Source organism: Dermochelys coriacea, chromosome 13 (assembly GCF_009764565.3).
Source record: "Dermochelys coriacea isolate rDerCor1 chromosome 13, rDerCor1.pri.v4, whole genome shotgun sequence".
In the NCBI taxonomy this organism is placed as follows: domain Eukaryota; kingdom Metazoa; phylum Chordata; order Testudines; family Dermochelyidae; genus Dermochelys; species Dermochelys coriacea.
In genome coordinates, this window is record NC_050080.1 from 863,201 (window position 1) to 886,027 (window position 22,827).

Here is a 22,827-nt window from a genome sequence, read left to right on the forward strand (position 1 = left end):
CAGCCCCTCCCTACAAGGGCCAAGAACATCTGCAGTGGGGAGACCATGAAGGTCTCCCCCAGCCCCTGGGGAGCTGCTTATATTCCTTCCACTACTCCTGGCTCACATGGGCCCCCTAGACATCCAGGCTCCAAGCTCTAGCCCCAGGAGCTGGTGGGGATGTGGGGGAAGAAATGTGCAATGGTCACAAGGATCCAAGTTCAGCTGTGACATTTTATTGCAAGGCCCAGGAAGCAGCCAATGCCCCAGGGAGTGAGGGGGGGCAGGGCCAAGAATGTCTTCATTTCAAACCTCCTTCCTCAGGACACATGAGAACTTCCCCAGGGTGGACCTGAGACAGCACAGGTGGCTGCTAGCTACAGCAAGGCCTCCTGCAGGCACAGGGTGTGATGCCTAAGCCAGCCCCTTGGGACATGTGCAAGGGGCCTGGGAGCAGAACAAGGCCCTGGGATGGGTGCTGCTCCACCCCCAAGCTGAGATGGCAGCTCCAGAGCAGGAGGCAGCAGAACCCCCAGGAGGTAAAGGCCACAGCAGGACCTCTGGAGCAGCTGAGACCAGCCATGCTGGGACAGGCAGCCTCCCATCTGCTGAGCTCTACCCCACCCCTGCAGTGCACTGGTACCAAGCCTGTACTGTGTACAGGCAGGGGCCCCCCTTAGAGGCAAGGGGCAGCATCCCCAAGAAGCATGGAAACCCAGGCCAGTCTTCCTCTGGTGGAGGAGCTAGGGAGCGGTAGGACACCCACTGGCCGTGGAAAACCCATATCTGCTGCCATTGCTGAGCAGCGAGAGGCCCTGGTCATGCCAGGAAGTGGCCCATGGCCTGGGAGGGGAGAGATGAGGAGTTGCCCCAGGCAGCAGTGCAGGGAGAAGTGCAGGCCCTGCTCTGCCAGACAGTCAGTAGGGCTGCTGTTGAATGAAGCGGCTGAACATGGTGAAGGCGGCTTGTGGTTGGTCTGTGGGCACCATGTGGCCAGCTCCCTGCAGAAGACAGGTGAAGGCACCAGGTCAAGACCAGCTGTGCAGGGCTGGAGGGAGCATCCAAGCAGCCTCAAGGGGTGGGCCAGTGATTCTCAACCTCTGCCAGAGCCAGCCAGGCCCCCCTCCCCCAAGAGATCCTAACTCTCCCTGCAACCATCCCAGCCTCCCTCATGCCTGCAAGGCTGAAGATTGCTAGGTCCCAGAGGGAGTGTGAGGCCACAGCTCCAGCCCCCTGGCTTCTCCTCCCAGGGCAGCTCGGCCTCAGGCTAAAGCACAGAGGATCTGCTGAATCCCGCCCTGGCAAGAGGATGAAGGCAGGGAGATCGAAGGGGTGATTAGGGGATTGTGTGGGGCAGCTCAGCTCTCGGCTGCTGCTATGAACATGTTGCCTGCAGTCCAGGGTCCCTCCCTGCCATGCCAGTGGGGCTGGTTACCTTGATGGTGAGGAAGGCGATGTTGGTGAATTCCTTCACAAAGCCCCCGATCTGGTCCTCAGTCCCATCGTTATACAGCCAGGGCCTGCGGGCCACCTGCACCTGGAACCAGAGCCTAGCACCCTTAGAGTTGACCCTGTGCCAACCCAGCCCCTTGCTCTCCCCAGGTGTCCCCTCCCCCCAGGTCTGGGCAGGGTAGGCCATTCCCTGGACACTCCTCCTGCCAGTACTGGCTCTTTGCCGATGGCTTTACCCCAACGCCTGTCACTGCAGAAGTTCCAGGCTAGTGCTGGGCAATGATGTGCTGATGGCGCACAAGTCCCCCTCCCCTGCCTACCTTCTGGTCCAGGGAGTCCACGAACCACTCGTCCCCCAGGAAGTTGCAGGCCATGTCAATGTCACCATTGTACACCAGGATCCGGTATTTCTGCAGAGAGCACAAGGGTGTCACCTAGGCTGAGGGACAGCAGCTCTGCACCTCACCTCAGGGTCTGCTCAGGGCACCGGGCAGCCAAGGGAAGGGGCTGGGTGAGCTCAGCAGCTGACTGCAGAGCTGGTGTCAGACATGCCTGCAGCTGAACCCCACCTCAGGCATCACTTCTCCCAAAGTGGCCAGGCTGGGGTCTGGGACCCCTCAAACTCACCATGGTGCCAAGCAGCTTCAGGTACTGGTCGTTCACAGTCAGGTACTGCCGCTTGTAGCTGTGGTTCACCTCAGAACTGTGAAGGAACAGGCAGAGTTACACCCAGTCCTGGCCAGGAAGTGGTGTCCCTTCCAGGACAGAAGCCTCCCCACCTGCATATATGCCACTCAGGTGCCTCTGGAGAGATGTGCAGCGCCTTCCTCACTTCGGGGGTGTTCAGGTAGGTGGTGGAGGCTGTGGAATTGGTGCAGGGGGGTTCCAGGCGAACTCCTTTCTTGGCTGCTGGCATCCGGAGCAGATTCTGGGAGAGGAAGAGTTATAAGAAGAGAGAAAAGCTGCAGCCGTGGGGCAGTGACCCAATTCCCCCAAGCCTCCTGCACAATGCAGCAGGGAGAGTCAACCTCCTCTATCCTGGTCCACCATGGGCAGCACTGCAGGCTGACCAGAGCCAGTGCCAGCCCAGAGTTTGAGAGAGACTGCCTGCCCCTGAGGTCATACTAGGTTAGCACAGCAGGACAGGGCTCCCTCAGTCAGACTAGCAGGGTTGGAAGGGACCTCAGGAGGTTCTAGTCCAACCCCTGCTCAAAGCAGGACCAACACCAACTAAATCATCCCAGCCAGGGCTTTGTCAAGCCGGGCCTTAAAACCTTCTAAGGAAGGAGATTCCACCACCTCCCTAGGTAATGCATTCCATTTTTCCTAATATCCAACCTAAACCTCCCCCACAGCAACTTGAGACCATTACTCTTATTTTGTTGGGGGCAGGCAGGTACCCATTCCCTACACCCCAGGGAGAAGGAGCCCTGACACTTACCTGCCTCCAGGAGTACTTCAGGGGCTGTTTGATGAAGGAGCTGCCCAGGTCATGGCTGATGAGCTGATCCTGATCATACCTGCAACCAGGGCGAGAGCAGCCTCAGAACCAGGCCTGGGCCCCACTGCGAGCACCTCCACCCCCAACCCTCACTTGCTCAGGTTCCCCTTTCTAGGGCAATTATTAGACTAGGTCATTGGTCTAGGCATCCTACTGAGGAAGGACAGAGCCCCAGACAGCAGCTAGGAAACCCCAACCCAAAGCCATTTCCTATAGGGATCATCTACAGGCCCCTGCCGAGATGGCCAGCAAGGACCTCTTTGTAACAGATTGGCAGACTCCCGCACTCCTCCCACCGGGCTGCAGGACTTTGGAGTGGTGCTGATCTCTCCAGACTCAAGTCAGCCACCTGGAGAGGAGCTGGAGCCAGCTGTTCCTACCTGTAGCTTCCAGGGACACCGCCAGCACATGGGGCATAGAGATTGTAGATGTTCAGGCCTGACTCCTCCACGATCTGGATCATCTCTTGCATCTGGAAGAAGCCATGTGGGTTGGAATCCAGCAGGCATGTTACAGCAACTCACAGCTCAGGAGCTACCATGGTCCACAGAGCACTAACTGATTCAAGGAACTGCCATGGATCCATCTGCTCAGCCACCTGCCCCTTTAAACCTTGCCCTTGGATCCAGTCCCTCATGGAACCATGCCTGGTCAAACAGCCAGGGTAAGGACCTTGCTGCTGGTGCAAAACCCAACACAGGGATCAGCCAGATTCTGCTCTGCCCTAAGGAATGATAGCACTGCTACAACAGGCTGTGTGGTACACCGGGACCTCCCCAGCACTCCCTGGCCAATACTCACCCTGAGTGTGCAGTTCAAGTTGGAGTTTTTATGGAAGTTGCATTTTCCCTGGGAGCAGCAGAAGCACTGCAGATCTGTCCACAACCTGGAGCAAGAAACCCTTGTGAGTGCATGGAACAATGCACTAGGCCAGGACATGAAGCCACCAGCCTTCAATGGTGTTCAACTTCAATGACTACCAAGCACGGCAGCACTTCTCTGCTACACAAGCTCCATGGGCACATCACCCCTGTCCTCTGCTCCCACAGGACAGCAAGGAGTCCTCATCTTCAAGGTACTCACTGGCCTGCATGCAGAACAGCTACAAACCTAAGGCTCTGGGCTGACAATCATGAAGAACTCCACTCCTCAGGCACAATGGAGCTGTCCCAATCAAGGAAAAGCAGGTGATAGAGCTGCCTCAGGAGTGGCCCCAGACTATAGGACAAGGGACCACCCCAAACCTCCTGTGCCAAGTGCCAGGCACACTGCTCAGACCAGCCTTGTCCAGTATAAGAGCAGTGCCGGCACAGAAACCAAACCTGAACAACCCCACCACTGCATGCAACCATCCCCAAGGAGAGGGAGGAAGAACACACCCCATGTGACAGATGTCAGTCACATCACTTACTGCATGCCCAGCCAGTGCTCAGACACTGCAGAGGAGGGTCAGGGGAGACCTCAAGTAGAACAGAATGGAATCACCAGCAGAGTCCTGGGGGCATTGGCTAGTCTTCCAAGCCCTTTCATCACAGCAGATCCCTGTCCCTGGAAAGGCTGCAGCCCCCCAGCAACAGCAAGGAACTGGCCTGCTGGTGCCCCAGCTGTGCTGGGGGAACCAAGTTTCAAGGGCAGCACCCTGGCCAGGGAGGCTGGGCCAGAGCAGAGAATGGCCACCGACTCCCCCATTTGCACTCAGATTCTGAGTGCTCGAGGCCAGCTCCCTCTAGCTGCAACTCAGTAGCCCACAGTCCCATACCTGCACATTCTTACCTGGTTCCCAGGAGGCCGTGGTAATAGGCAAAGTAAACCAGGGAGTTGTCATTGATCTCATAGGAGGAGAGGCCATTTCCCACAGCGAGTCCCTAGAACACAGGGTGCAGCAGGAGGAACTTGCTGGGCACCCCCCACACCAGAGTAGGGACCAAGGCACCCACTGAGCAGAATTGGGGCAGGGGGGCAAGCTGGCCTGGACAATGGGTCTCCACAAGCCCCACACTGGAGATGGATAACCCAGAGCAGTTTAACACCCCACAGCATGGACATGGTATGATGCAAAGCCATGGGGAGAGACCTGTCCCCTTCCCTCACTCGGAAGGCATCTCCACTGAGGCCACCTGGTCCCTCCCCCTTCTCCTCCCCATCTGCTCAAGGGCTGGCCCATCTTACAATGTGCAGCAGCAGGAAGAAACCGTGGGGCTAGTGGGATTCACATGACTGCCCTCTCTCCTCACCATACGCTCCAGGGAAGGGGCCAGAGCCTGCATGTGCCTTACCTTCAAATTGATGCTGGCATCCTGCATCACCCACTCAGCCAGCGTGGGTATGTAAATGCCCGCATAGCTCTCCCCGGTGAGGAAAAACTTGTTCTTGCTGTACTCTGGGAAGAGGCGGAAGAACTCCTTCAGCGCCAGGTAGTTATCATGGGCCACCTGCAATCAGGGAGGAGGCTGAGGCAGGCTGTGCTTTAGGCCCCCCAGCTCTGGAACCAGCTCCTTGCTGCAGGAGCTGGGCAGTAAGGGAGGGGACAGGTGTCACTGCTAGCAGCCCCAGAACTCACTCACCTGGGTGTCATTAGTGGCATACTCTTTGTCATCAGAGTAGGAGAAGCCAACACCTGCTGGAGACTCCAGGTACAGCATGTTGGCAATCTGCAGAGACAGCCACAGATCACTCAGGGAGAATAGGTGACAGCCAAGACCCTCCACTCTGGAGATCAAGCTAGTACCATGATCTGGCACCTTCAGGGCCTCAATCAGGACAAGGCAACATCTAACCATAGCACCTACTGGCTAACTCCTTAGCACCACAGCTTTATGTCCTAGTCTAGACAGAGCCTAGGAGGCAAGATGCAGGGAAATAAGAGAGAACCTGCCAGAGGCTCCATTTCTATGGGAAAAATGAAGGCAAGGCTTAGGGCTCCCCACAATGCGTACAAGGCCCAGCACAGCTGTTGCCAGGTGCACAGGACAAGCTGTTCCACTCCAGTGGCCAGGGTGAAGGAGACAGTCCTTTTCAGGAAGTGGAGTCCATACCTTATTCCAGGAATAGTCATTGTACTGCAGGGTGGTCCCATCTGGCTGAATCTGATAAAGAAGAAGCCTCTGTTACCGTAACAGAAGAGCCAATGCAGGAGATGCACCCACAGGCTGGGCAGCCTGTCTCCCTTGGAGGAAGCAGCAGAACCATCCCCAAACCTAGTGCCTAGATGGCTTGAACCAGCAGAATTCAGGAGATAGCAAGGTTCCCCTCCCTGCAGTTACAGCCCAGTCGCTGTCAACCCTTGGAGGTTTCAGAGTAGCAGCCGTGTTAGTCTGTATTCGCAAAAAGAAAAGGAGTACGTGTGGCACCTTAGAGACTAACAAATTTATTAGAGCATAAGCTTTCGTGAGCTACAGCTCACTTCATCGGATGCATTTGGTGGAAAAAGCAGAGGAGAGATTTATATACACACACACACAGAGAACATGAAACAATGGGTTTATCATACACACTGTAAGGAGAGTGATCACTTAAGATGAGCCATCACCAGCAGCAGGGGGGGGAAGGAGGAAAACCTTTCATGGTGACAAGCAGGTAGGCTAATTCCAGCAGTTAACAAGAATATCAGAGGAACAGTGGGGGGTGGGGTGGGAGGGAGAAATACCATGGGGAAATAGTTTTACTTTGTGTAATGACTCATCCATTCCCAGTCTCTATTCAAGCCTAAGTTAATTGTATCCAGTTTGCAAATTAATTCCAATTCAGCAGTCTCTCGTTGGAGTCTGTTTTTGAAGCTTTTTTGTTGAAGTATAGCCACTCTTAGGTCTGTGATCGAGTGACCAGAGAGATTGAAGTGTTCTCCAACTGGTTTTTGAATGTTATAATTCTTGACGTCTGATTTGTGTCCATTCATTCTTTTACGTAGAGACTGTCCAGTTTGGCCAATGTACATGGCAGAGGGGCATTGCTGGCACATGATGGCATATATCACATTGGTAGATGCGCAGGTGAACGAGCCTCTGATGGTGTGGCTGATGTGATTAGGCCCTATGATGGTATCCCCTGAATAGATATGTGGACAGAGTTGGCAACGGGCTTTGTTGCAAGGATAGGTTCCTGGGTTAGTGGTTCTGTTGTGTGGTGTGTGGTTGCTGGTGAGTATTTGCTTCAGATTGGGGGGCTGTCTGTAAGCAAGGACTGGTCTGTCTCCCAAGATCTGAGAGAGCGATGGCTCGTCCTTCAGGATAGGTTGTAGATCCTTGATGATGCGTTGGAGGGGTTTTAGTTGGGGGCTGAAGGTGATGGCTAGTGGCGTTCTGTTGTTTTCTTTGTTGGGCCTGTCCTGTAGTAGGTGACTTCTGGGTACTCTTCTGGCTCTGTCAATCTGTTTCTTCACTTCAGCAGGTGGGTACTGTAGTTGTAGGAATGCATGATAGAGATCTTGTAGGTGTTTGTCTCTGTCTGAGGGGTTGGAGCAAATGCGGTTATATCGTAGCGCTTGGCTGTAGACAATGGATCGAGTGGTATGATCTGGATGAAAGCTAGAGGCATGTAGGTAGGAATAGCGGTCAGTAGGTTTCCGATATAGGGTGGTGTTTATGTGACCATCGCTTATTAGCACCGTAGTGTCCAGGAAGTGGATCTCTTGTGTGGACTGGTCCAGGCTGAGGTTGATGGTGGGATGGAAATTGTTGAAATCATGGTGGAATGCCTCAAGAGCTTCTTTTCCATGGGTCCAGATGATGAAGATGTCATCAATGTAGCGCAAGTAGAGTAGGGGCATTAGGGAACGAGAGCTGAGGAAGCGTTGTTCTAAGTCAGCCATAAAAATGTTGGCATACTGTGGGGCCATGCGGGTACCCATCGCAGTGCCGCTGATTTGAAGGTATACATTGTCACCAAATGTGAAATAGTTATGGGTCAGGACAAAGTCACAAAGTTCTGCCACCAGGTTAGCCGTGACAGTATCGGGGATACTGTTCCTGACGGCTTGTAGTCCATCTTTGTGTGGAATGTTGGTGTAGAGGGCTTCTACATCCATAGTGGCTAGGATGGTGTTTTTAGGAAGATCACCAATGGACTGTAGTTTCCTCAGGAAATCGGTGGTGTCTCGAAGATAGCTGGGAGTGCTGGTAACGAAGGGCCTGAGGAGGGAGTCTACATAGCCAGCAACCACACACCACACAACAGAACCACTAACCCAGGAACCTATCCTTGCAACAAAGCCCGTTGCCAACTCTGTCCACATATCTATTCAGGGGATACCATCATAGGGCCTAATCACATCAGCCACACCATCAGAGGCTCGTTCACCTGCGCATCTACCAATGTGATATATGCCATCATGTGCCAGCAATGCCCCTCTGCCATGTACATTGGCCAAACTGGACAGTCTCTACGTAAAAGAATGAATGGACACAAATCAGACGTCAAGAATTATAACATTCAAAAACCAGTTGGAGAACACTTCAATCTCTCTGGTCACTCGATCACAGACCTAAGAGTGGCTATACTTCAACAAAAAAGCTTCAAAAACAGACTCCAACGAGAGACTGCTGAATTGGAATTAATTTGCAAACTGGATACAATTAACTTAGGCTTGAATAGAGACTGGGAATGGATGAGTCATTACACAAAGTAAAACTATTTCCCCATGGTATTTCTCCCTCCCACCCCACCCCCCACTGTTCCTCTGATATTCTTGTTAACTGCTGGAATTAGCCTACCTGCTTGTCACCATGAAAGGTTTTCCTCCTTCCCCCCCCTGCTGCTGGTGATGGCTCATCTTAAGTGATCACTCTCCTTACAGTGTGTATGATAAACCCATTGTTTCATGTTCTCTGTGTGTGTGTGTATATAAATCTCTCCTCTGCTTTTTCCACCAAATGCATCCGATGAAGTGAGCTGTAGCTCACGAAAGCTTATGCTCTAATAAATTTGTTAGTCTCTAAGGTGCCACACGTACTCCTTTTCTTTTTGCGAACCCTTGGAGGGATATTGTTCCCAGCAACCAAGGGCAAGGGCGGGGGACTTAGGGTGGCTCAGGCCAAGGAGAGGGATGGTTGTTACTTACAGTGAAGGGGCCATGCTCTGTCAACAAGCCAGACATGGAGCTGCAGCCAGGTCCCCCATTCAGCCACAGCACCAGAGGGCTGCTCTCAGGGTTGCTCTGAGCCTCTGTAAACCTGCAGACACAGCGATATGCAGACCTCAGTGGTTTAGGAGTCAAATTAGCAACCAACATTACCCAAAAAATTCAGGAGTGGGAATTAGTGCTCTAGTAAACAAAGCAATGATCGATTCATAATGAAACAGTAGGACATGAAAATATTTAGTGCACAGATCTTATTCTCACAGCAAAATGACTGACCACATATTTTATCAGCTACAACTGGGTTAACAACTGTGGGCAGCAGGTTTCACAGGCCTGGTCCTGCCCACACTCCACTCCAAGGCTGCCTCCTACTTCCTGCTCTTGCCCCCCATGGCCCAGCACTCTGGGCAATTCCTCCGCCCCAGCAGCCAGGGTGGGGGGCTCTGGACTCTAGCGGGAGATAGGGGGGAGGGGTAGCGCCACCCATATTAAACTAGTAAACGCAGCCTGGTTGGTTAATGGCTAAATCCCCAGTGTTTTAGGATCACCAGAGCCACCCTAGTGGAAGTAGTGAGCCCAGCCCCCAACCCATGGTTTATCCCTCACCGGGGCCCCATGCGAGGCGGAGGGAGGGCAGAAGAGGGGCAAAGAGTCCCGTCACCCTGCCCCTACCAATAGTGCAGGCGCTTGTGTGGGTCGACACGGAGGTAGCCCGAGTAGTGGCGAAAGGAGGGCTGCTTGGCCAGCCCCGGCAGGTAGGTCACCTCGTCGGCGGAGGGTGCAGCCCCGACACGGGGGGCCGCCAGCAGCAGTGCGCAGAGCAGGATGGGCCCCATCTGCAGGAAGGGAGATGAGAGTCAGCCTGGCAGGGGGAGCCCCAGCCCCACAGACTCTGCCCTGCCCCCCAGGACCAGGACCCCCCCACTCAGAGACCCCCCAGACTCCACCCGGCCCCCCCCCCGCCCGCTCTCACCTTCTGGCAGCAGCAGCAGGTTCCTTCACTAGCCGGGGAGACACGTGACTCCCGTTCTTATGCGCCGAGACCGTCACGTGATGCTGGGCGCAGCTGATCGCGGGGGGGCGGGACCAATCCCGAATAGAGCCAATCAGAGCCCAGCCGCTCCCAGTCCCCGCCCTCAATTGCGGCTTCTGGCCCGGTCGGGGCTGCCCGGCGCGCGGGGCCCTGCGGGAGCAGCGCCGCCTGGCGGAGGGGCCGGGCGCTGGCCGGGGCCGAGCCGCATCGGGGCCGGGGGGGACACGCGGGCGGAGAGCGCCCCGGCCCGCCCCGCCCCGCCCCGTCACGTGGCCTGGCCCGCTGGGGGTGTCGGGGGCGGGCAGCGCGCAGACGCGGGCCCCAGCGCGACCCGCACCCGGGTCTCCCTCCCTGCAGAAGGGGCCGGGGGGGGCTTGTGACCCCGGCCCCCGGCCCGCCCTGTGCGCCAAGTCGGGCGGCCCCGTGTCCCGATCTCACGGGGCCATTGACCCCCCGCCCCGCCGTTTCTCCCTGGCTGTCCGGCCGCCCTGGCTCCAGGCTCCGCTCGCCGGGCCTGCCTCGCTCGGAAACGCAGCCCACGCCGCGGGCGCCTGCGCCAGCCCGGGAGTGCGGCGGAGCCGTGCGAAGCCGCCCCGGGCGTGGAGGGGGCGTCGGGCCCGGGGAACAGGCTGAGCGGCAGCAAAGCGTTTAACGTTCGTGCTCGGGTGCCGGCCGTGGCAGCACCGTCCAGCCACGGCCCCATGAGCGATGTGAGCCCGGCTCCGCTCAGGGTGACATGACACGAGGCCGGTTTATTGTCTCCAGCGTCGCTCAGGCTCCCACTAGCAGCTGGGCGGCACTAGGACCCTTGAGCGCCTCAGTGGGGCTCTGCTCTCCCGATTAGGGTACAAATGTCACCACTCGAGCCAGGTGCCTGAGCCTGACTGGCCTGCTTAAAAATAGCCACAACCCTGTGCTCTCTGTGAGTGCCACAGAGATGGCTGCTGCCTGCCACCCACCCACCCGCTTCCACCTCGTCCATGGCACCAACATCCGCATCGACCCCTCCCACACTCAGGCCACCAGGGTGGAGAGCTTCGCCAACGGGCTCTGTTTCAGCCAGGAGCCCCTGGAGCCTGGACAGATCTTCCTGGTGGAGATCGAGGAAAAGGAGCTGGGCTGGTGTGGCCACTTGCGGGTGGGGCTAACAGCACATGACCCAAGAAGCCTGGATGTAGTGCCAGAGTATTCGCTCCCAGACCTGGTCAATATGGGGGACACCTGGGTTTTTGCCATCACCAGGCATCACAACCGTGTTACTCCAGATGGCTCGGAGGCTCGGGTCCAAGGCTTCCTCTCAGACCCCTACCTGCTCATAGAACAAGTCAGGATTCCCCGAGACAAGCTAGTGGGACGGAGCAGGCCCAGCCAGTACAGCCACATGCTGGATGACTTGTACAAGACGAATGTGCTGCCCCCGACAGCCCGGAGGAGCAGGATTGGGGTGTTGTATGCCATCCGGTCTGACGGGATGGCAGACATGCACATCATCATCAATGGAGAGGACATGGGACCGAGTGCCAGGAGCCTCCCTGCCTCACGCCCACTCTATGCAGTGATCGATGTCTTTGCGTCAACGAAGAGCGTCCGTGTCATTCAAGTGGAATATGGCTGTAGGTATCTGTGTTTCCTCCCCTCCCTGTAGAACTATCCTAGACAGGCCCCCTCTGGCTGGATCAGAGTTTAGGAAGGTCAGAGGGGGGTGAGGCTCAAAAAAACTACTTGCATCCAGTAAGATTAAATGTCTCAGTCTACAAGGGGCACAAACTCAGATACTATGGTGCTGGGCAGGAGACTGACAGATTAGATAGGTGAAAGAACTCATTTCCTGCTGGATACAGCTTTACCCCTGAAAATCAGACCTAGTTCAGGTTCCCCAACACTCATTTCTCTGACCTTCCATCTCCTGCATCTCTGACCTCTCCATCTTCTGACACCCTGGCCTTGATGCCTCTTTTCTCTACACTCTGGAGGCTCTCACCTCTGTGTCCTGATCTCCAGGGCTCTAGTTTCTGCCTCCCTGCCCTGCCCACCTCTAGTCTCTGAGCTCCTGACTGCTCTCATTTTTGTGACATTTCCAAGTTGGGATCAGCTTAGGGAGGCAGTTCTGGGCTGAGGTTTGAGTGCAGGGAGCTGAAACAGTGTGTTGCCATTTATGTGCTGCAGAACTTCCAGGGACTCCTGTGTTACGGCCTCTGGTGAAGATGTTCATAGATAGGGATAGTGGGTATAGAACCATCCAACCCACTCCAGTAGTGGTAAAGTCATTTCCATCGCACAGCTGTTCAGTGGACCATGTGTGAAATCAGTTTGGTGTCTCAGTCAAACTCCTGATGGGACAGGTGGCCATGTCACAAAATCCACCATTGCTAATTAGGCACCTCGTTGGCTACCTTAGAGAGGCCAAGTTCTAAGTGAGACAAGTAGACTGTGTAAGAACTCTTGACAAATGTTAATGGCTAGTAACTTAAGCATTGCTATGCTAGCTAATATGCCACATTTATTGTAATGGAACAGTGCTTATTGACTGATACCTGGATTCTAGATGTGAGGCCACATGTACAAGACTACAATAAAACCAAAGAACAATTATAAATATGGAACAGGCACAAGAGTGACTTATCAATGTAGGGGAAGCCTTCCCTTGTTTCACTGGCTTAAAGTTCAGATTATTTTGGCACCAAGGCTAAAATCCAGTGGTTTCTCGGCTAGTTGTTTTGAGTTAGTTCTGTGAATATCCAAACACAGGGAGATAAGATGTGCTCTGCTATACAGGCTTTTCAGTCCTAGGATATTTTGAACCTAACTTGTGTATTTGCATGTGCAATTATCAATCATTAAAACTACTTTGATCTAACAGGAGCATCTAACCTAATGCTCTAATGAGCGACTTTGGCAGCAAGCAGCCTCTCATGGTATTCCTGGACTAGACCACACCTTTTGTGGAGGGCCTGTGTCCAGCTCAGAATGTGAATAAATATCTTTTTCCCCGTCAGCCCTCTAGGCTGGAAGCTGTTGGGGGCAGTTGCAGTAGCAGGCAGGTTGCCTCAGGATGTTCACTAGGGCTTCATGAGATGGCTGGAACTGATGCAGGAGGCAGACTCTGGCTCGTCTCTCACTTAACTTAAGGCTTCAGTAATTTCTATTTCTGCAAAGCTTTCTTAGCATATAAAGAGAAGTTTTACTGCCACTGTTTATTAGCCAGGAGCAAGTTTGCAGAGTAAACATAGAAAGAAGAAGCTGCCACCACTGGTGATGCTTGTGGGTCACAAGGGAGATTCAGGGCAAGTGGACATGGGGAGGAAGCTATGGCTGCAGATAGCGACAGAGAGACTTCTTACCTAGTCCCCTGGTCATAACAACCCGAGAGCCCAGTGCCTCCAAGTTAAGGTAAACAAAACTATCTGAAAATACTCCCAAGCTCAGACACATCCTCTTAACAGTGGTAACACATTTGGGCTCAGTAGTGCTCTACTTGCATCTCTGCCTCAGACTGCGCCTCAAATTCCTAGAAGGCACCAGCACTTACGGCAGTCATTTTACACAGAGACATTGAGCAAGAGTTCAGATTAATCACAGCTGACAGGTTCTTAACCATAGGGCTGACGCAATGGCCACTCTGTCCTTTGAACTCTCCATCTCTCTGAGATGGTCCTGTAGTCAGGGGTGGGGCACTGTAGCAGGATAACATGGGGTGAGCTGGCCTTGCTGCTGCCTAGGCTGTACTATGGATAGCGAATTCACCCTGCAGGATTTTCTGGTGACTTTTACCAGAATAACTCAAATAACTCAAAGAATTAAGAAAGAAAATGTCTAGGAGCACCCTGTAGATTTTATTTTTTCGGTTGAGTGTTGAGAACCTTACAGGGAATCTGATGGGACTTGCGGGGAGTGGGGGTGGCGGTGGGATCAGAGCCTGCGGCCCAGCAGGAGCACTGCTGTGAGGGAACAGAGAACTTACTGACTAAACCAGCTCTAACCAGTTAATTGTAACACTGTTGTGAAACCAGTCTCTCTGGGAAACCCCAGCCAGACCTCTGAGGGATCCAACATTCAATCCTGCGTGTTTGCTAACTCAGGGACAGGGAGAGGGAGAGAGGAGGGCCGAGGAGCAGAAGTTCATGCAGAGTTTAGATGAATTAATAGGGCCTTTTCAAAATCCATCATGAAAACGCACCAGCACAGGCACATAAACTGCTCTCCTAGCGTTTACTGGGAGGATAGAAAAGTAAGTACTTCCATCCTTCACTCTCGTGTTTCTTATCAGTAGCTCTCCCAAGGGGCAGCAGTATTCGGCAGGAGATCCTTGCCCCCAACATAATCAGCAGGCAGATCTTTAATGGTGCCCTTGAAGCAGATTAATCTGCTGCTGTCCCAGAACTAACTGCCTTCCAGGAGCCACTGTCCTCTTCTCTTCTGCGACAGTGCCACCTGCCTCCTAAGCTTGGGGTGATTCAAATGCCCTCATCGCAGCAAGCTCAGCTTCTTCCTTTCCTTCCTCTTTCAGTCCCTTCCTTGCAGACCCTCTGTCGACTGGTCATCCAGAAGCACATTGTCCACCGATTGGCCATTGATGGGCTGGACCTGCCTCCACTCTTGAAGAACTTCTGCAAATATGAATGAGATAACAAGATCTCCTTCAGCAAGCAGGCCCTTCAAACTTGCAGACCCTGTGAGTGACCAAGAATGGCCTTCCAGAAAGGGATCCATGCTTCCAGAACTGCTCTTCCATCTTCAACCAAGGAGTCCCAGGAGCAGAGGTGATCCCCCCCACTTCACAGCAGCTGACTGGAACCTCAGCAGTTACACCCATCCTGACACACATTGTGCCATGGAAGTCTGCTGTGCCATAAAATGGCACAGAGACCACTGGATTGGCAGAGCCTTACAGCACAGACAGTCAATAGCAGAAGGGAAGGAATCGCAGCAGTGGGGGGATTCCCTGCACACAAAGGGACATGGAGGGATTGGTGCATGTGCCAGATTGTTGTTATAAAAATGAGAGGATAATAAAGTGCTTCAAAACAGAAGCAAATTGTTGGGAGTACTGGTGTGGCCTAATCTCAGACTCCTCCACATAGCAATGGGGAGAGGGTAGCACAGAGGTTGTGTCAATTTCAGGTACTTCAGAGTCGATAAACTTGCTCTAACCAAAGGGGTTGGGGGATATTCACTTCCCCTCTGCATCCTGCATAAGGAGGTTCCGAAGGGACAATGCAAGTAAATGTGAAGCCCTGGCTGCTTCTTCTAGGCACAGAGGGACTCAGAGCCATTAGAAATGGAATAGATGAAGCAGGGGTATAATTCCCTGCTTTGTAGGATCATGGGATCTCAGAGAGGATGAACAGAGTTAGAATTGTGGCATAAGCAGGCAGGGAGGTCAGTGGCTTGCTGGTTCCAGTGTGAGGTAAGGTCAGGTTGGCCTGTGATGCTGGTTCTAGAATGAGGAGAGGTCAGTGCTGGTACATTATGGGGAGAAAAGGCACCAGCCTGAGTCCTACACTGGCAATGTCTTACTTTGTGAAGGAAAAAACTTCTTCGGGTTTTTTAACTTCCATCCAAGGTAACTGCTTTTCCTTCCAATATGGAAGCATTTTGTACAGAAATCAGAAAGTGATTGGAAGGTGGTTCAAAGATCTGTTTGCTGCATGGCAAATTGACCCATCAAACAGAAGATTTAGGATTAAGGGCTTGTTGCATCACAATCCACACTTCATTCGGAGGCCCAAATAAAATGCCACCCCAAGGTGGCATGTAAACAGGACATGACTATATCATAATTATCTCAGCAATCCCTGCTCTGTACAAGGCCTTTCCATGGTCCAGGAAGTTATAATCATGTAGTCCTATCTGCCCTGCAAAACCAAGCTGCGTATTAACTGTGTCAGAGCTCTCCGTAATTGAGCTCTAATCCTCCATCCCAATCTGGATGGGAGGTGATTCCACCACCAGTCTTCCCTGCCCCCACCCCTAGCTGTAGATTAGCTGGTCCATTTGTACAGATAATACACTCTTGATGGGTCAGTGTCGCTCTGTCCCATAGTAGGGCAGCAACATCCAAGTCTGCAAGACCTTCCTTATTAAAATTCCTCAGGAAAGCCTGCCTACTACCCCTCAGAATGAACAACACACTCTCCATGTTCAAAGCACTGGCCAAATGTTAACTAACTCTCACCACACTACAGAGAGGGGGCTGAGAAGAGAGGCTAATGGCCTCAAGCCCGACTTCTTTCTTTCAGCTGGAAACAAAGAGAGCCAGCACCATGTGAGGATCAGTTCCTTGCAGACTATGTCTGTCAATCCCACCAATGGTTGGGCAGGTATTTGCACACACAAAGCAAGCCTCTCTTTGAAAATCGGGCCCTAGCTCATTAAGAAAAAATACAGCAGAGCTAGATTGGAATGCAGCTGCTAATGCAATGTGCGATCACTAACCCATGCGGCTTCCAGCTCACAGGGTGGAGTGGGATGCAGGAGGAGAGTGTCTCCTGAGCCCTGCAACTGGAATGAAAATTACAGCCTAGTTCTCATTCCACTGGTGTAATTTCTCTTAGGAAAGATGTTTACTTAAAAATAATGGTGACTTATTTCCAGTGTTTCACATGGAAAGGTGGATGTAATGGACAGCCCTGGGGTATGATTGCAGCGGAAACCCTGGTACAAACTATGTATATTGTAAATCGGTTCTGCCACAAACTGACTTCTTGCTCCTCAGGCACCTATCTAGGAACTTGCAGGACTACATTTTCAAAGCTAGGCCTCAGATTTGCAATGTCCAGTGCTGGGGCACACCAGAGAATGTTAATGTACTCAATTACAGAGCACAGTGAGACCCCTTTGAAAGCATGGCCACTTTATTTTAGTGGCTGAAAGGCTGTTTATGCAGAGACCTGCCTCAGCCCTAGAGCCCACCTGTTGAGGATTGGCAGAAGCCCAATCTGCTATTAATATTCAGTCTTCTCCTACACTTCATTTCCTTCCCCCTCACAGATACCAGCAGACAGCTCCAAATGGCAAAAAGCAACCTACTAAGTGTTTATCAGTCTGGGGAGACATCTCTTGCTGCTGGGGTTTTGGTTCCAGGAGTGCTCAGACGGAAAACGCAGGAAATTGCAGCTCTTTCACATGTAGAAGCAACCCTTCTGTATCAGGAGAAGGCACTAAAGCAGCCTTGTAGTGGTGCCCAGCAGAGTCCAAAGTTCCCTCTCAGTAGCAGATCAGGAGGGTACAAGGACGCAAGGTGGGAGCCTTACAGTGGACACTACTGTGGAAGGTATTCTAGAAAGTTTCCCCAGCATAAACAGGATGAGATCTCTGTATGGGATTATCCATCTGAATGGGTCAGTGACAAGTGGACATGTGGCCCTTCTGGCATGTATCCAAGTGCCTCTGTGAAAGGATATCCTCCAACTCAGCAAAGGAATGGGCAAAACGTTGGTGAGCTGGGCAGCCCAGAGGGAGACTTCCCACTGGCTACCGGTGGATTTCCTCCCAGAGGTGCTTTTCTTATGCCCATAAAACGCAGTAAGAACAGACGTGGACAGTCAGTGCAGAACTCTCCTCCAAACATCTGCATCCTCACTCTTGCCATGATGATAGCTGGCATCCCCACAGTGCCTGTGCCAGGGATTAAAGAGGAGGATCTGATCAGAGCTGCACAGAACTTCATGACAGAGAATCCAGAGCAAGGTGTACAGGGGGAGATAACTCCAAAAAGGACAGGGGATGCACAGTTCTGGAAGAAAGACAGACCAAGGAAGAGACCAGTAGACACAGGCTTCCAGCCCCTTTCCATAGCACACTTGGAAAAGTAAAGCCAAGGAGAAATTCACAATTCAAAGCAAAAGGCTTTCAGGAAAATATTGGATGCTGTATTTACATAAAGGAGTTTATATTACAGAACTCTAGCTCAAAAGGAAATATCTAACCATACAGTAGTTCTGTTCCTGTGAATGGAGTGTTGATTCAGAGGTTAACAAAACTGTGAATGAACCATTGATAAAAAAAAAAACCATAAACAATTTGATATGACATGAATAAACCAGGCTAGCTAGGGTGGGACAAATTACTGACCTAAATAGCACCTTCTGTCCTATTCCCTCACCACTCCCTGCTGGCTGGTACAGAAAATTATATCTACATCTCCCTGCCCCCAGGGTCTCCTTGCCTGAAGCTGCCAGAAAGGGACCGTGCACCAACCCATCCATATATCCCCATGTTATGCAGCAGGTTTTACTGGCTGCTCTCTCCTCTGCATGCCTCCTTTGTCCCATTACAATACATGTCCCACTTCCGTACATCTGATTTCTCCACTTCCCTTTTTGTCTTCCAGTAACTCTAATTTCAGATTTATGGTAACACTGATTTGTTCCCTCCTCCCATGTCAGTGACATGCCTATTGATGATAGAGAGCAAATTTAAGAACTGCCATAACCAGCCAAACCACTCCAGTGCTCCTAGCAGAGGCTGCAGACAGCAGCTCCCTGTACACAGTAGCATGGGTTGCTACCCTCCAAGGTTTGTGGCTCCTTAACAAGCAGGTTCCATTAAATAACTAGAGGCAATGAAGGGAGAAGAGAAAAAACAAAAGATGTGGTTTCAAAACAAAGGTCTGACTTCACATGAGCAAATACTGCTCTACCAGACTAGTGGGAAGCCCCATGTCACCATGACAGGGAAGGGAGGGGAACCACAGGCTGGCTCAGATACACACACCACAACAGATACACACCTGGGACTAAACCATATGAACCCTGCTGCAATAACAGATAGCAAAAGGATCCCACGAGGGTCTGAATGCATGAACTATGGTTCAGGCAAGTTAGTCCCAGGTATTACCCTTCTCCCCAATTCCATTCCCAGCAGGGTTTCCTGTTGGCTGGGCCAGAGACAGACTTCCTACCTAAGTCCACTTCCTTAGGTCTCATAGGCAAGAGGAAGTGTTCACCCAATAGATATTTAGGATCTGAAGCCAAAGGGGAAAACTACCATGATACAGATTTAAGGCTCACATTTATAGTTTCTAAGGAGAATAAAGTGGAAGACATACCACTAGAGAAAACATACCATTAGATTACATTTTAACAGACATTTTTGTAGTATTTCACACCTCACTTCTTCCAGAGGCCCAGAAAGCAGGAGAATCACACCTCGAAGAGGCCTAGAGCAGAGGCACGGAGCTCTCCAATTCTGAACTACAGCTTCACCTGAACATAAGGTCCAATCCAGCTATCGGCCAATTCTCGGAGGGTGTTGTACCTCCGATCAAACTCCTCCCTGCTGCACTGGGTAAGAAGCCGGCTAATCTCCGCTGTAAGAAAGGACACTGCTAAGGATTTATCCAGAGACTCATTCCAGGAGCTTTTCAGAACCTCCAAAAGGCCATCGGTGCCATTTTGCCCTGCCTGAGAGTTATTAGGTTCCTTCTGCCATTGCTCGCTCAGCATCTCTGGCTGTAAAATCTTCTTATCAGAGTTCAACACAGCCAGGATGTGCCTGCAGGGCAGCTGGAAAGCTTGATTGAAGTGGCAAGTGCAGCTTTTCAGGCCCCTTTGGTTCACTTTGTGGGTGTCTTCGAGGATCTGTATATTGACTATGTCTTCATTGGTGCCTATTAGCTGCACAGACTTCTGTGCCACTGCAAACTCGTTCAAGCATAGCCTAGCTGCAGGCTCTGTGCAAATGTCTCTCAGTGACTGCCTGATGCAGTCTTCAGTCTCTTGGTTACACGCCACATCTTGGTCACCCTTTGGGTCTTCAGTGATGATCTCCAGTTTAATTTCATGGGATAAAGGATCCAAGGGGCTCTGAGGGTTTGCTAGCTGGTTCTGAAGAAGTAGCGGGCTCTGAGGGGCAGGCAAGGGATTCTGAAGAACCAGGGGATTTGGAAGGGAATTCTGACCTGGCCATTTCTGATGAGCTGTTGTGAGATTGAGAGAAACAGGTGAAGAATACTGAGCTGGCTCGTTCTGAAAAGGGAAGATCTGAGGGGCTGCCAGCTGATTCTGAAGAAGCAGGGGACTTTGAGGAGCTGCCAGGGGATGCGGAAGAAGAACCAGGGGATTTGGAGGGGAATTCTGACCTGGCCATTTCTGATGAGCTGCTGTGAGACTGGGAGAAACTGGTGGAGAACTCTGAGCTGGTTGATTCTGAAGAGCTATTTGGGAGTTGTGAGAGGTTGGTGGTGAGTCCTGACCTGGCAGGCTCTGAAAAACTGTCTCAGGAGACATGGTACTGCTAAGAGGGTTAACAGAGAACAGCACAGCATCAGGTGGCCTCTTTGAAACACACTTCTGGTAGTGTTTTGCCAGAGAAGTGATGCAGATCTCCAGAGACAGTCCAGTGCAGAAGACCTGGCTTAAGCCCCGTGTGATGATCTCCAAGTCTTTAAAATACTGATTGCATTCCATCCAATTCCTCCATCTATGCATAGCCCATATCTTGTCATTGAGAAGCCAGTGAGTATGAAGCTGGGGAAGCAAGTCTGGCTTTACAAAGTCACTCAGGATGGTATGCATCATTTTCAGGTTGCTTTCAGTGGCTGCACACATAGTGTTCCTCAAGGCATTTAAGATCAGTCTCTCTGAGATGCATTCCAAAGACATCTGATGAATCTTCTGCTGCAGGTGCTTGCATACATGGAAAACAGATAGCTGCACCTCTGCAGATGGGAATGCTTCAGAAAGCGTCTGCAACAATCGAAAGTGTGAATCTACCAGAAAGGTCTTAATTTTCTTCCACTCAGGGTTGAAGGCCTTGAAGGTCCTATACATGTGAGCCAGGCTTTCTGCAGATTCTTTAGCGGGGACAGCAAAATGAATTACCTTTGTCATCTCACCCTGCAGCTTCAGGAAAGGTCTGTCCACCATGAACATATACAGAGCTTTGCCCCGCGGATTGTGGGTTCTGTGGATGAATATGACATCAGGAAAATGCACAAATATGTTTCTCATGAGGACGGTCTGGAAGCTGATAGAGTCCAGCTGAGAGTTTTTATCTAATTGATAAGCGACCAGGGAGCCACAATCAAAGCTCAGCAGTTCCTTCACAGTAACTAGGGCCATTGTTAATATGAGGGTCTATTCCCCCTTTTGTTACAGCATTCACCCCCGATTCTCTTTATGACTTTAAGGAGATTCCCTATGATCCATCCACGTTGGGAATGCCAGGGTCCTGGTTACCATCCCAACAGCCACACTGCCTCAGCGGGTGATGGGCCTATTGGGAAGGCGGAAGAAGGGCGGAGTTAGATGGCTGCATTGCATGTGCCCGCCGGCGCTCCCCCACGCGGGCAGACACCGCACCAGGGAGTCACAAAGCAAAGCCCAGCTGAGGGCTGCCGCCTGCAGGGGGCAGCACGTCTCTGGCGGGGGGCAGATCGCCTCCCACGGAACTGGACACGGAGGTGGGGCCAAGGGAAGGGAGAGGGCCCTGCATGCACTGCTCCAGCCCCGCCCTCGTGTGTGTGGAGGGGTGGGCAACCCCACCTCCCGGCATGCACTGCTCCAGCCCGGCCTGGCTGGGCGCGCGGGCGAGGGACGGGCGGCCACCTCCCGGCATGCACTGCTCCAGCCCGGCCTGGCTGGGCGCGCGGGCGAACGGCCCCACCTCCCGGCATGCACTGCTCCAGCCCGGCCTGGCTGGGCGCGCGGGCGAGGGACGGGCGGCCACCTCCCGGCATGCACTGCTCCAGCCCGGCTTGGCTGGGCGCGCGGGCGGGGAGAGGCGGCCTCACCTCCCGGCATGCACTGCTCGAGCCCGGACCCTGCAAGAGGCCTCCGCATGGGGACAGAAAGTCCCGGCATGCCCCGCTCCCCGAGCCCGCCCCCCGCCAGGAGCCGTCCCGGCCGCTCTCCTTTCTCCTCCGCCCACCCCCTCTCACCTTAACACCGCGCCTGGTCCGTCATCGCCGCCATCTTCCTTGCTTGGCCCAGGGCACTGACTGACAGCAAACACACCACCAATCATAAAGCGGCTGTTCCGGAACGCCAGCCAATCAGAAGAGATCCCGACTCTCTTTAGGCGAATCCACCAATCAGAGTACAGAGAGAATGGACAGACTAACCAATCAGAGTATAGCACGGCCGTGAGCGGGAGCCTGGTCTCCCTGGTTACACGTCCTCCAATGGGAGCGGTGGATAAGGTCCCAGCAACATTTCCTAGACCCTGCTGGACTGGGTCATGTGATCCCCTTCCCCCCCCCGGCCAGAAGCAGGCGGCGGTTACCAGGACGATCAGGGTTGGAAGGGGCCTCAGGAGGTTCTAGCCCCACCCCCTGCTCAGAGCAGGACCAACCCTCAACTAAACCCTCCCAGCCAGGGCTTGTCAAGCCTGAGCTTAAAAACCTCAAAGGAAGGAGATTCCACCACCTCCCTAGGGAACCCATTCCAGTGCTTCACCACCCCCACATGAAAGAGTGTTTCCTAATATCCAACCGAGACCTCCCCCACTGCACCTTGAGACCATGACTCCTTGTTCTGTCACCTGCTACCACTGAGAACAGTCTAGATCCATCCTCTCTGGAACCCCCTTTTAGGTCGTTGAAAGCAGCTATCAAATCCCCCCTCATTCTTCTCTTCCACATACTGAACAATCCCAGTTCCCTCACACTCTCCTCATAAGTCATGTGTTCCAGTCCCCTAATCATTTTTGTTGCCCTCCTTTGGGCTCTTTCCAGTTTTTCCACATCCTTCTTGTAGTGTGGGGCCCAAAACCGGACACTGTACTCCAGATGAGGCGTCACCAACGTCGAATAGAGGGGAACGATCAAGTCCCTCATGCTGCTGG

The 22,827-nt window shown here is 52.8% G+C and overlaps 4 protein-coding genes across 4 annotated transcripts; 2 read left to right on the forward strand and 2 right to left on the reverse strand.

Annotated features, from left to right (window-relative positions):
• Positions 1-193: 193 nt before the first annotated feature.
• CTSA (cathepsin A) lies at positions 194-10,137 on the reverse strand. Its single transcript, XM_038369297.2, has 15 exons — positions 9,982-10,137; positions 9,681-9,844; positions 8,988-9,099; positions 5,968-6,018; positions 5,497-5,583; positions 5,209-5,364; positions 4,706-4,797; positions 3,734-3,818; positions 3,313-3,404; positions 2,873-2,951; positions 2,211-2,359; positions 2,059-2,134; positions 1,752-1,841; positions 1,415-1,516; positions 194-980 (listed from the first exon to the last, which is right to left on the reverse strand). Exons 2-15 carry the CDS (start codon positions 9,842-9,844, stop codon positions 897-899), a joined length of 1,419 nt encoding a protein of 472 aa, XP_038225225.1. The 5' UTR covers positions 9,982-10,137; the 3' UTR covers positions 194-896.
• Positions 10,138-10,321: 184 nt separating this feature from the next.
• Positions 10,322-15,071, forward strand: NEURL2 (neuralized E3 ubiquitin protein ligase 2). Its single transcript, XM_038369298.2, has 2 exons — positions 10,322-11,654; positions 14,549-15,071. Exons 1-2 carry the CDS (start codon positions 10,979-10,981, stop codon positions 14,662-14,664), a joined length of 792 nt encoding a protein of 263 aa, XP_038225226.1. The 5' UTR covers positions 10,322-10,978; the 3' UTR covers positions 14,665-15,071.
• ZSWIM1 (zinc finger SWIM-type containing 1) lies at positions 13,886-21,984 on the reverse strand. The gene is made up of 2 exons (XM_038369294.2): positions 21,923-21,984; positions 13,886-21,258 (listed from the first exon to the last, which is right to left on the reverse strand). Exon 2 carries the CDS (start codon positions 21,102-21,104, stop codon positions 19,236-19,238), a length of 1,869 nt encoding a protein of 622 aa, XP_038225222.1. The 5' UTR covers positions 21,105-21,258; positions 21,923-21,984; the 3' UTR covers positions 13,886-19,235.
• On the forward strand, positions 15,484-17,855 carry SPATA25 (spermatogenesis associated 25). The gene is made up of 2 exons (XM_043495916.1): positions 15,484-15,604; positions 17,032-17,855. Exons 1-2 carry the CDS (start codon positions 15,484-15,486, stop codon positions 17,853-17,855), a joined length of 945 nt encoding a protein of 314 aa, XP_043351851.1.
• Positions 21,985-22,827: the final 843 nt, after the last annotated feature.